The sequence below is a fragment of the Coregonus lavaretus genome (assembly GCF_964263955.1).
Source record: "Coregonus lavaretus genome assembly, contig: HAP1_SCAFFOLD_1071, whole genome shotgun sequence".
NCBI classification, from domain to species: Eukaryota; Metazoa; Chordata; class Actinopteri; order Salmoniformes; family Salmonidae; genus Coregonus; species Coregonus lavaretus.
In genome coordinates, this window is record NW_028166882.1 from 52,501 (window position 1) to 65,435 (window position 12,935).

The 12,935-nt window shown below is 52.2% G+C and overlaps 3 protein-coding genes across 3 annotated transcripts; all 3 read right to left on the bottom strand.

The window, feature by feature from the left end:
- Window positions 1–6,362: 6,362 nt before the first annotated feature.
- Window positions 6,363–6,749, bottom strand: LOC311114144 (histone H2A; the record flags this gene model as incomplete). Its single annotated transcript, XM_084189421.1, has 1 exon — window positions 6,363–6,749. The coding sequence occupies one exon, from the start codon at window positions 6,747–6,749 to the stop codon at window positions 6,363–6,365; it is 387 nt and encodes a 128-aa protein (XP_084045547.1).
- A 797-nt stretch (window positions 6,750–7,546) lies between these two features.
- On the bottom strand, window positions 7,547–8,170 carry LOC311114154 (histone H1; the record flags this gene model as incomplete). The annotated part of the gene is made up of 1 exon (XM_084189430.1): window positions 7,547–8,170. The coding sequence occupies one exon, from the start codon at window positions 8,168–8,170 to the stop codon at window positions 7,547–7,549; it is 624 nt and encodes a 207-aa protein (XP_084045556.1).
- Window positions 8,171–10,601: 2,431 nt separating this feature from the next.
- Window positions 10,602–10,976, bottom strand: LOC311114162 (histone H2B; the record flags this gene model as incomplete). The annotated part of the gene is made up of 1 exon (XM_084189437.1): window positions 10,602–10,976. The coding sequence occupies one exon, from the start codon at window positions 10,974–10,976 to the stop codon at window positions 10,602–10,604; it is 375 nt and encodes a 124-aa protein (XP_084045563.1).
- Between the last annotated feature and the right edge of the window lie 1,959 nt (window positions 10,977–12,935).

Here is a 12,935-nt window from a genome sequence, read left to right on the forward strand (position 1 = left end):
CGCCCCATAGGGGAGCTATGCTCCTAGTGGTTTAAGGCGGAGCGAAACGCTCCAAAATGTACTCCCTGCCGAGCCTAACATTTCCCATTAAAAAATGAAAAAGGTCAAGCCCAGCAATGGCTGCAACCGATTCCCGCAGTACTGCGACTAAAAAACCCACCCGGGCGTCACAATATACCGCGTCATCGGTTATAAACCCGCTCCATCTAGCTCAATGGCAATGCCAATGGCTAGTGGGCAGATCATCAGAATAGACGCCGTGCTAATCTGTACCAGCAGCTAGCCGTGCCTCAATATTCTGTGACAACACTATCGTCCACTAATGTAATGACATCAGTCACTCTACATTAAGTGTCCAACAGACCGCCTTACTCACTCTATGGAACCCATAGATTAGTAGGCAGGAACAAAATATAAAAGTCATACTATCTGAATCAGATAGATGACCTCACATTCTGTCAGTTCAATACATGTCTCTATGTACTGACCCTGAGTCAAGAGACATGCCACAGATAGCCTTTCATCCGAAGCGGACCTGATAGAGACCTGTCTATCGTCCTGCTTCTCTTTCCTCTAGCTCAAGATTCTCTTTCAGCTATGCTGAGTGCGATCGAGCTTGAAAGTTGAAAAGCCTATTCTTGACATAACCCGTTTTCCTAACCAAGGCGGACCTGATTGGAACCTGTCCAAGGTCCTGCTCTGTCCTCTCCTTTTTAGCTCAAAATCGCCTTTCAGCTCTGCTGAATGCCGACCGAGCTAAAGAGTTGGGAAAAACGTGCCATAATATGTTCCTTCTAATAAAAGCGGATTTATGAACATGGTCACAATCCTGCTTTCTTTCTCTGTTTCTTTCTCAAGATCTCCCTTCAGCCACGCTGAGTACAGATCGAGCCAAAGAGTTAGAAGACATATCCAACAGATAGAAACGAATAAAAGGAGACGGTGTCGACCAAGACGCCGCTCTACAAATATCCCCTACCTCTGTACCTCTGAAGAGGGCAGTAGAAGCTGCTACTCCACGAGTGGAATGCGCTTTAATACCCTGAGGCGGTTGTTGCCCCGCCGCCTCGTACGCCGTCTCAATGCCTTCACAAAGCCAATGAGACAATCGCTGTTTTGAAAGTGGTCTACCCAATGCAGCCGCACCGTGACACACAAACAGCTGAGGCGATGACCTAATCGCTGCTGTGCGCTCAACGTAACACGCCAAAGCGCGTACTGGGCACAGACAATGAAGCTTTTTCTCACTCCTCTCCCCATGGGGAGGGGGATAAAAAGCCCACAATTCCACGGTCTGTGATCTATATGCACTGTTAATAACCTTCGGCACAAATGCCGGGTTGGGACGTAACACCGCTCTGCTCAAATCGCCATTAATGGCAAGGCAGTCGGGTCTCGTCGACAGTGCACTCAAATCACTGACCCGCTTAGCGGTAGTCAAGGCGAGCAACAGCGCCGTCTTGATAGACAGCATTTTGAGGGGTATTTGATTCAATGGCTCGAACGGCGACTTACATAGCGCTTCGAGAACCAAAGCCAAATCCCATCGGGGCAGCGTAGCTCTAGGCATTGGCCTAAGCCGTCGCGTTCCCAATAAAAAACGTTTCACTAATGGATGACTAAACAGGTTTTTCCCGTTAAACCCTTCATGACCAGCTGAAATTGCCGCTGCAAACACTCGAATGGTGGAGGGCGATTTCTGCTTATCAAACATAGACTGCAGGAATGAGAGCACACTCTCTACCTGACAGCTCATGGGGTCTACGTCCTGTGTGTTACACCACTGTGAGAAAACATTCCATCTGCTCGTGTACATCCTGGAAGTGGAACTGGCCCTAACGCTCTGTATGGTTCTGATCACTGCATCAGATAACCCACGGCGCCTCAACCTGTCCCGTTCAGGAACCAAGCCTTCAGTGGTTGACCGATTATGGGCCACTGCCCTATCGAGCCTCCCGCCTGGCTCAACGCGTCTCGTCGATGTGGAATTGTCCAAGGTGGCACAATCAACATCTGACTAATCTCTGCAAACCACGGAGCCCCCGGGCGATCGGGCGCTATCAGTATCACTGTTAGCTCCTCTGATCTCACCCTGGCTAGCAGTGGGAGAATGCAAGACAGCGGAGGGAATGCATACAGGAGAACTTTCGGCCACGGGCAGTGCGCGAACGCGTCTCTTCCCAATGGCGGCTCGTCCTGTTGTCTCAGGGAGAACCATAGGGGACACTGCGCGTTCACACGTGACGCGAACAGATCCACCTCGGCTCTCCCGAATTGTTTCCAAATTTGGAGAACAATGTCTGGGTGCAGACACCACTCGTCGTCTCGAGGACCCCCTCTTGACATGAGATCTGCCCCTACGTTCAAGTAGCCCGGAATGTGCGCTGCTCTCAACGAGCGAAGGTGCTTGTGAGCCCACAGCCACAATTCCTCTGCCGCCCTGTGGAGGGCAGGAGACCTGACCCCTCCCTGGCGATTTATGTGAGCTACTGTGGTCCGGTTGTCTGACCAAACCAACACATCGCGACCCCGAAGGGTAGACGCGAAGTGGTTCAGAACCAGTCGAACCGTTTCCAACTCCAAGAGGTTTATGTGCCGACCTGATTGAGGCCATGCACCACCTATCGCTTGAGACTGACATGTCCCTCCCCATCCAGTTAGACAGGCATCTGTATACACTGGAATGTAGGATGACACCTTGCCCATCGGGACTCCGTGCGTGAGAACGCACGGGTTCCTCCAATAGTCCAGGTCTGCTCTTAGCGAGAGAGGAACCACCACCAACCGATGACGTTGACGCACTGGGTCTAGTCTTAGTTGGGCGAACCACCGCTGTGTTCTGCGCATGTGCAGAAGCCCCAGCGGTACCACAGAGTGGGCTGCCGACATGAGACCCAAAAGTGACATGATCGATAGCGCCGTTACTGTGTGATTCGGACGACACTTCCTCAGGGCTAGTACCAATGCTGCCCTTCGAGGGTCCGAAATTCGCGCCCTCATCATTACAGTGTCTAGCTGTAGTCCCAGGTAGACTATCTGATGACTGGGCCAGGGTGCGCTCTTTTTCCAATTCACAGCGAACCCCAGACGCGTGAGATGAATCACTGTCTGTGTCGTGTGCATGAACGCCAGCTCTGCTGACGGGGCGAGAACCAGCAGGTCGTCTAGGTAGGCTAATATCCTTATCCCTTGACGACGCAGCGGTTCCAATGCCGCCTCCACACATTTGGAAAAAGTTCGAGGTGCCAGGGCGTACCCAAACGGCATCCTCGTGAACTCGTACGCCACCCCTTGAAAGGCGAACCGCAGAAACTTTCTGTGGCGAGATTGAATCGGCACATGAAAGTACGCGTCCTTTAGGTCTATGCTTGTACAAAAGTCTCCCTTCTGGACACATTCCAGTAGACGTTTTGTCGTCAGCATTCGGAAGGGCCGTTTGGTTATGCTTTCGTTTAGAATGCGTAAATCCAAAATCGGCCTCACTCCCCCCGTCTTTTTGGGCACTAGGAAATAAGGCGAATAGAGCCCTTTGTTCCTTTGCTCTCGGGGAACTACTGTGACCGCCTCCTTCGCCAAAAGTTCCGTGATCTCTGACATCAGAGCGGCTACTTTGTCCGGCGTTTTCATCACCGTTTCCACCACTCCCCGAAACGGGGGTGGGGTCCGGTGGAATTGGAGGGCATAACCCTTCTCTAACGTCTGTTCTAGCCAGCGTGAGAGGGTACAGCTTCGTCGCCACTGCCAGCAATGCAGAGAGAGCGGGCGTGCACGAAGCTGTGGTACATCCAGTAGGAAGGACCTGTATTCCTCTATGGCCCTCGCCGCCGCTATTCCCCAGCACCGAGTTGGTGGAATAGCCCAGGGTGGGCCCCCCTCGAAAGGGAGAGGAAACATCAGCTGGTTCTGTGTGAGTCGGAGGCCTTGATACGTTAGTTACGCCTGTAACTCCAGTAATCCGGCCCTCCGTGAACGCAGCACGGTTCTGAACTGCGCTGGCTGAGGCATTAACCTGAGACGGCGCGCTCTCCCCGGATAGCGATTGCATCATCACGTCATTGTCTGACTGAGACTGCCGCTTGCCTTGAGACCCATCCATTACAGCACTCATCTGAGTCTGAAAGGTGTGATCTCTGACTGGTACCACACGGTGGTGCCATAATACCTCTTTACTGGTCTCATGCGTCTGCTCCACAACACACTCAGTGAGTGGTGGGCTGCGCTCAGAGCCATGGGCATTGATACGTTCATGATAGACCGGAGGCGTCCATACCTTGGTTACACTTGTAACTCTGGTATTCCCGCTCTCCGTGAACGTCGCACGGGTCTGAACTGCGCCGGCTGAGGCATTAGCCTGCAGCAAGGCGTCATTCCCGGCTAGCGGCTGCGTCTTCATGTCACATTGGGACAGAGACAGCTGCCTGCTGAATGAGAGGTCTCCTTGAGATAAGCCAAGACGGTGTCTTGGTATCTTTCCTCCCTTCACCTCCTGTGTGCGTTCAGCTCTGCACCTCTGGTGGGCTGAACTACACTCAGTGTGGTGAGCCTGGGCGCGTTCAGGAAAAGGTGGGGGCGCCGATACACTGGGCACCTTCGTGACCGTGGTAATCGGGCCCTTCTTGAACGCAGCATGGGTCTGGGTCGTACTAACAGAGACCTTAGTCTGTGATAGTGCGCCATCCCCAATGTGGTTATTATCAGCGCGTTCTGAGAGAAACGGGGGCGCCGATACGTTGGTTACGCCCGTAACCGTAGTAATCAGGCCCTCCGTGAACGCAGCACGGGTCTGACCTGCACTGACTGAGGCGTTAGCCTGAGACAGAGCGCCGTCCCGAATAGCGGTCGCGTCATCATGCCATTATCTGGCTGAGACTGCAGCCTGCTATGTGAGACACTCACTACGGCACTCCTAGGAGTCTGTAAAGTGAGGTCTTTATAAGGTACACTTAATACCTTTTATATACCTGCCTTATGTGTGCATTCAGCAACGCACCATGGTGGGCTGAGCTGCACTCATAGTGGTAAGAGAGAGAGCGAGAGTGAGGAAGGTCGAACGCTCTCGGATGTATTATGGAAAAGGGGCTCTTTTTTGACAGTGTCAAGTAGAGCCAACTCTTTATTACACACATCAACAAAAAACATTCTCCTCCATACACTCAACGGTAGAGTGGGGGGGGACAGTGGGCTCGGTCACAGCAGGCGCTGTGCTGTCTTCCGTTCTCTCCCCCTCGCCTGTCATAAACGGCGTCTCTTCTGGCCGCCCTTCGGGTGATGCCAGGATGACGCTTTTATGACCTCTCTCGCCGGCACCTCTGGCGCTGCAGGGGGGGGCGAGGCCCGCTCCCTTGCTGCTGGAGGCCGCCGTCTGACGCCAAGCTGTAGCGAGAGTAACGGCCGCCCTTCCTCCTATCCACTTCCGGGTTGGAGGGAATGGGGGGCAGCTTAATCTCCCGCTGTTTAGCAGCCCACTCAATGAGATCTGAAAATTCAGAGCACAGAGAGGCTGTGGCGTCATCATCCAGGGATGTAATGACCTCACAATTTCCTGAAGGAAAAGGGGTGTTAAACATCTGGGTCAGTGTAATGAATTGTTCCAATAGAATATTCATTTCTTCCCCAATAGCCCTGTCATCTCCTGAGTCAGCGCCTTCAGATGATGCCTCAGAGCTGAGACTAACATTGATAGCACATCCTCAAGAGGAATATCCTCCCTAAAAATGCCCAACGCTGCTTCCACTCCTTCAAAAAAGGAGGGCGCAGCTGGCGCATAGTGGGGGATTAATGAGGCCGTCCCTGGCATGCTGTGTCCCTCAACCCACGAAACATAAGTCGGGGGGGGTGACAGCCGCCAAGGGGAACAGCGACATTGAGCTCTGAAAAGAGCTTTTGTTAAATACTTACCCTATGGGTAAGCTTGGTGTGCTCATTGTAGGAAGACGTTGATGGCTGGATATCAACGACGAGATCTTCCTGAGTCTTCTATGGCTTCTTCAATTCTAGTCCAGTCGCTGAAGATAATGGGAGGCAGATTGAGGGAACGGGGTTCCTTATATAGGGACACCTGTACTCCTATTGGCTGTAGGTGTGTGCATAAATTTGCTTCAGGCTGTTCTGCCCTAGGGCAGAGGGTAAACCACTAGGAGCATAGCTCCCCTATGGGGCGGAGCTCCACGATATAGAACTAGTAGGTGTTGTTGTTCATGGAAGGCCTCATGTGGGCACAGAATGTCGAAATAGTTGTGTATACACCCACTCAATGTGTAGCGGTCATAGAAAGGTACTTTGCGCTTTTGGAGAGCTAGGTGGTTGGCTCTTAAAAGAGCCTTTGGGGGTTGAGTAGTCAAGTTGAAGTCGCAGTAGCGAATTTACTTGGCTTTGACTGCCTTCTCGGTCTTCTTGGGGAGTAGCACTGCCTGGATGTTGGGCAACACACCACCCTGAGCGATGGTCACACCGCCGAGCAGTTTGTTCAGTTCCTCGTCGTTACGGACGGCCAGCTGCAGGTGACGGGGGATGATACGAGTCTTCTTGTTGTCACGGGCAGCGTTGCCGGCCAACTCCAGGATCTCAGCAGTCAGGTACTCGAGCACGGCGGCCAGGTAGACTGGTGCGCCAGCGCCCACACGCTCGGCGTAGTTGCCTTTGCGCAGTAGCCTGTGCACACGGCCCACGGGGAACTGGAGCCCGGCACGGGATGAACGGGTCTTTGCCTTCGCCCTGGCCTTGCCTCCGGTTTTGCCTCTTCCGCTCATATTGGTATCTTGAGAAAGTCACAGAAAGTCTGAATGAGCCGCTCGCCACTTCGAGAGCCGTACTTATACCTCGCCACAAGAGGCAACGATTGGCCACCGGGCCGGTGTGGCCTTATCCAATTGGAGCGAGGGACAGACAGACAGACAGCCCTAAGCCGGTTCCCACCCACAGGCAGCGAGTGAGAGGCTACTTTGTGTCCCTCCGACTTTGTTACTTTGTGTCATTTCGCGTGAGCGCCAAAATGTCCGACATGAAATCCTCACATTATTTCTCTCCAAATGGGAAACAAACAGCTGGTGAGGGTGCACTCTTGAGTTTGAAATCGAAGCCACTATAGTATTGTTATTACATGGCACTTGTAACACATCACAGCAGCCTGCCTCTGAACGGGAATAGCCCAGTGGCTCATATATAAATATGGCTGTTGAGGGTGCACTCGTGAGTTTGAATTCGAAGCCACTATAGTATTGTTATTACATGGCACTTGTAACACATCACAGCAGCCTGCCTCTGAACGGGAATAGCCCAGTGGCTCATATACAAATGGCTGGTGAGGGTGCACTCGTGAGGTCGAATTTCTAAGCCATTTTGGCCCTCTATTATATTCCTCTCCCTTCGCACACACCCAGAGTGGGACGATGTTGTGTGCGTAAAAGTAGCCTAGTGTGCGTAATTTCTTTTTCACGACAGATAGTACATGGAAATCAATGCGCTTTCTATGGAAAGAGGTGGGTGGCTCTTAAAAGAGCCTTTTGTGGTACAACATGTGTCGAGTAGAACACTGTTTGTAATAGGTTTACTTCTTCTTGGGGGCTGCCTTCTTGGCCTTGGCTGCCTTGGGCTTGGCGGCTTTGGGCTTGGCTGCCTTTGTAGCCTTCTTGGGGCTCTTGGCCGCCTTCTTGGCCGCTGCGGCGGGCTTCTTCACCTTCTTGGGGCTCTTGGCGGCCTTTTTGGGTGTAGCGGGCTTCTTGGCCTTCTTGGGGGACTTCTTTGCGGCGACGGCCTTCTTGGCTGCTACCTTCTTGGGCTTCTTCGCCGCGGCGGGCTTCTTGGCGGCCACCTTCTTTACTTTGGGAACTGCGGTTTTCTTGGCGGGCTTCTTTGCCTCGACGGCTTTCTTGTTGAGCTTGAAGGAGCCGGATGCACCGGTGCCCTTGGTCTGGACCAGGGTGCCCTTGGTGACGAGGCTCTTGACTGCGATCTTGACGCGGGAGTTGTTCTTCTCCACGTCGTAGCCGCCTGCCGCCAGCGTCTTCTTGAGCGCGGCCAGGGACACGCCGCTCCTCTCCTTGGAGGCGGTCACAGCCTTGACGATGAGTTCTCCTACGCTGGGTCCCGCTTTCTTGGGCTTGGCTGCTGCCTTCTTCTTGGGTGCCTTGGCCGGCGCTGCGGCTGCGGGTGCTGGTGCGACTTCTGCCATGTCTGTCTGTCTGTCTGTCTGTCGTTTGGTCCGGTACACACACACACACACACGGTCTGCGAGGAGTAGTTTGCTGTAGACGCTGCTCTGCGCTATTGAAGCTCCACACCGAGCAGGGGGCTGGCCTTAAACGCGACATGAGAACCATGTAGACTCAAGGCAACCAGCTCGGCTTCTCTGGGCTGGCCAAATGCTCTTTCACTTGTGTTTTCTGTTCGCCTATATCGGCCCGAAAGTCACCGACGGAGCCGTGTTTTTGGTCCAAAAGCGAACGGCCCAGCGAGCAGACTTGTCTCCGTTCAGAATAAAGTAATGTGGGCCGCGGAAGGGCCGTGCATTTTGTTGCGGCTCGCTCAAAACCTCACCGTTCGACTGTCGGGTGGAGCGGTGCGCACTGGTTTTCCTGTGCTATTTGTCTCCTAAATGGCCTAAAAGTGCATCCGATTGCGAGCAGCACTTGTTGTGTAGTGAGCCGAGATGTCTGGCAAGGGAATCAAATGGTTTGGGGTCCCCTGATGTGGTCAGGGGTGTTTTAAAGAAGCGCTCTTTTGGGGACCTTAAAACACATGCACCTGTGAGGCCTGGCTGAGACTAGTGTTGTACCTCAAGTTTCAGGTTGTATTCGTCATATGTACAGGATCCACATGGTATAAACAGTCCTACGACATGCTTACTTGCACTATGTGTGTGTGTGTGTTATTGTATTAGTACTTTTTGTGCACTGGCAGTGTGAGTGTTGTTGTTGTTGTATTTGTAGCCTACTATTTCTACACAGTGAGATTGTGTGTTGTCTTCTGGTAGGTAGGTAGGTAGGTAGGTAGGTTGGCTGTCTCTACTAATATATTGTTCACCTGCTTGACTCCGCAGCGTGACTCGCCTCGGTCTTTGTGTCTGTGGGTCTTGGTGTCTGGCTGGCGCTATGGAGGCTGGCGCCCCATGGGTCATGGCGCGTTGATATAGGCCTAGATAGAGGGAGTCTCTCTCTCTGTCTGTCTCTCTCTCTCTCTCTCCCCCCAAGTGGGACAAGGGCTGCATATGTGGTTGGACTGGGAGAAGAATCCCAGCAGGTGCATGTGGGTCAGAAGGTTGATTGCGGCCTCTTTTCTTTTCCTTGTTGTATATATGTATGGGGCGGCAGGTAGCTTAGTGGTTAAGAGTGGTTAAGAGCGTTGTGCCAGTAACCGAAAGGTGGCTGGTTCTAATCCCCGAGGCGACTAGGTGAAAAATCTGTCGATGTGCCCTTGAGCAAGGCACTTAACCCTAATTGCTCATGTAAGTCGCTCTGGATAAGAGTGTCTGCTAAATGACTAAAATGTAAATGTATAGGCTATCCCCAAGGTAGTCATTGGGATCCGCTGCTGCTCCAACGACTATCGCAAGGGCCGCCCGCTCGCTCACTGTGTTATACTGTGACTTGGCCTACAGACACATTCATATCCTCACGTGGAAGCAACTGCCTTAGCTGGTAGAGCACGGCGCTTGTAACGCCAAGGTAGTGGGTTCGATCCCCGGGACCACCCATACACAAAAATGTATGCACGCATGACTGTAAGTCGCTTTGGATAAAAGCGTCTGCTAAATGGCATATTATATTATTATATTTATCCTGTTGCCTCATGAGGGTAGTAGGAAGGAAAATACACTATGTGCCTCAAATGTACTACACTTTACATGGACATTTTGAGTCATGTAGCAGACGATCTTATCCAGAGCCACTTACAGTTAAGTGTGTGCCTACATTTTCATACTGGCCCCCCTTGGGAAACGAACCCGCAACCCTGGCGTTGCAAGCGCAGTGCTCTACCAACTGAGCTACAGGGGACTATATATGTATGATGCGACCTGGACCGGAAATGACCCGTTGGCAATAAGGGCTACGTATATATATATATATATATATATGCCTACTCCTATTCTTCCTAGACGGGATTATTCACCCCCTTTTTATTCTTGCCATTATCGTTCTCATTCACATCATTAGGGTATAGTCCAATGATGGAGCGTCCATTCTCCCCGTCCGTGTCCTACCGATTCAGGAAGTCGACTCAAAATGACTATCCGCTCATTAAACGACAAAAGGCATTTCTTTCCATTCAAACCCAACAGACTGCTTTTTTTATTTACACCCTTTGTCAAATGGTGCCATTTTTCATTGCCTTCACCTGGAATGGAGGCCGACAAACATGGGTTACTATTCAGCGTGCAAAGACAACAAAAAAGGCGCGCTAAACCCCTACGCTGGAACGGGCGGGGGAAATGATACAATGTAGCCGTTCTCCGAGCCGGCGCGCGCCGCCCATTAAACAATGATACAATGTAACGCAGCCTACCTGCGCATTCATTCGGTGGCGATGGAAATGCTCTTTTTACTGACAGAGTGGGTGGCTCTTAAAAGAGCCTTTGGGTTAGTAGAGCAGTCCAAATGCGCTGTTTACTTGGAGCTGGTGTACTTGGTTACGGCCTTGGTGCCCTCGGACACGGCGTGTTTGGCAAGTTCACCGGGGAGTAGCAGGCGCACGGCGGTCTGGATCTCCCTAGAGGTGATGGTAGAACGCTTGTTGTAGTGGGCCAGGCGAGAGGACTCTCCGGCGATACGCTCGAAGATGTCGTTCACGAACGAGTTCATGATTCCCATGGCCTTGGAGGAGATGCCGGTGTCGGGGTGGACCTGCTTCAGGACCTTGTACACGTAGATGGCGTAACTCTCCTTCCTGGACTTTCTGCGCTTCTTGCCGCCCTTCCCTGCGGTCTTGGTGACGGCTTTCTTGGAGCCCTTCTTGGGCGCTGACTTTGCTGGCTCGGGCATGATGATGTCTCGTTGCTTCTCAGAAACGAATGAGGGGGTGAAGGGCGCTTACCCGTCTTATGAAGAGGAAGCTAATCAAAGTCGGCGGCCGTGGACACTCCCCTGCTTGCTCGTAGGCGCCCCTGCTATTTGCCCAGTGGAGCTCTAGCGCTCAAAAGAGCCTTCCGCTCAGAGGCTAGCTTCCCGAACAAAGACAATTGAGGGCGCGCGCGCGGGTCCTCACCCCCTCCCTCCTCTCTATAGCCTATGCTCTGTGACCGATGGGGAATTGTGTGTTTCAAAAGGGGGGCCTGAATAGTTGTCCGAATGGCACGATTGTTGTGCCACATAATGCTGGTGATAGAATTGCCCACGTTGGCACCGTCAGACATAGGGCTCCCATTTTGGACTGTGTGTGTGTGTGTGTGTGTGTGTGTGCGCGCGCGCGAACGCTGTCCCCCTCTTTTCGAGCCACATCTACCGACGGGTGGTGGTTTTATGTTGTCCAAATGCCACTATTGCTTGACCCAAAATAACAACGTCACTACACTTTGCCACTGTCAGATATAGGCCTCCCTCTGTGCGCTAAAACGGGAAGGGACATTAGAATCCGCTATTTAATACTCCCTGTCCACTCGAAGTGGCTCATACTTTCCTATCAAATAGCATACGGAAGAAAAGAAAAAAACACTATATGGAATGGGCCCTTTTGAAGCGGATGTGGGTGGCTCTTAAAAGAGCCTTTGGGTTCGAGTCGGGGTGTTGAGGTTCCGAAGAGAGTGCGTTTAACCGCCGAAACCGTACAGGGTGCGTCCCTGTCGTTTCAGAGCGTAGACCACGTCCATGGCGGTAACGGTCTTCCTCTTGGCGTGCTCGGTGTAGGTGACTGCGTCACGGATCACGTTCTCCAGGAACACCTTTAGGACACCGCGGGTCTCCTCATAGATCAGACCGGAAATACGCTTCACGCCGCCGCGGCGAGCCAGACGTCGGATAGCGGGTTTGGTGATTCCCTGGATGTTATCGCGGAGAACTTTTCGGTGACGCTTGGCGCCTCCTTTTCCAAGTCCCTTGCCGCCTTTGCCTCTTCCAGACATGGTGTGTTCGCTAGTTGAGTTCAAGTGAATGAATGACTTCAGCGCCGGTGCGTGGTGCGCTATTATCTGCGTTTGGTCGACCTGATTGAGGCCATCGGCACAGAAAGCGCGCCTCTGTGATATGTTCGGAGGCGTTGCAAAGGGGAGGGCGCTCGTTCTAGGGGACTAGGGAGGAGCGATTACAAAGGTGACGTGAAAGCAACTACCGTGCGCGGGAAACATACTCCAATACTGATATAGGCTATGTGGAACACAAGGCCAAACGGTGACAACTGGGAGATCAGCTAGTACACTGTGTCCCTGTCCTCATATTGTTGTTGTTGTTGTTGTTGTTGTTGTTGTTGTTGTTGTTGTTGTTGTTGTTGTTGTTGTTGCACCTGATTTTACTCATTGAGGACTTGCTAATTAGGTGACAGGTTGTTCAGTCAGCTGTGGCTCTCCAGGGCTACAAGAAAAATGGGTATTGTTGGGGGTAGGCTACTCTACCGCTGGAGTTGGGAAATACTGACCTAGTAGGATGAGTCTGTTTAGCTATGGAAGGACGTGTCGTATTGACTGTCATTAATAAACATCACTCTTCTTCTTTCTTCTCTAGACACCACTCGGCCTGACAGTAAGGGGGCCAAGAGGACCTGGGGTGCGGATGGGAGGGGTGGTGATCCCTCTGCAAGCTGGAGCGTTTACAAAATAGTTGTCATCATCCTTATGCCTAATGTGTGTTGCAGCCAAACAGCACACACTGTTTGTGTGACTCCCTGACATTACGCAATGATGTAAGCACATTTGGGAATGTCTTCCATATTGTTGCATAAAGACGACCGTGTGCATAAACTGTGAGACCGAGAGTGGCGTACCTTTACCCACACACACACACCCACACACA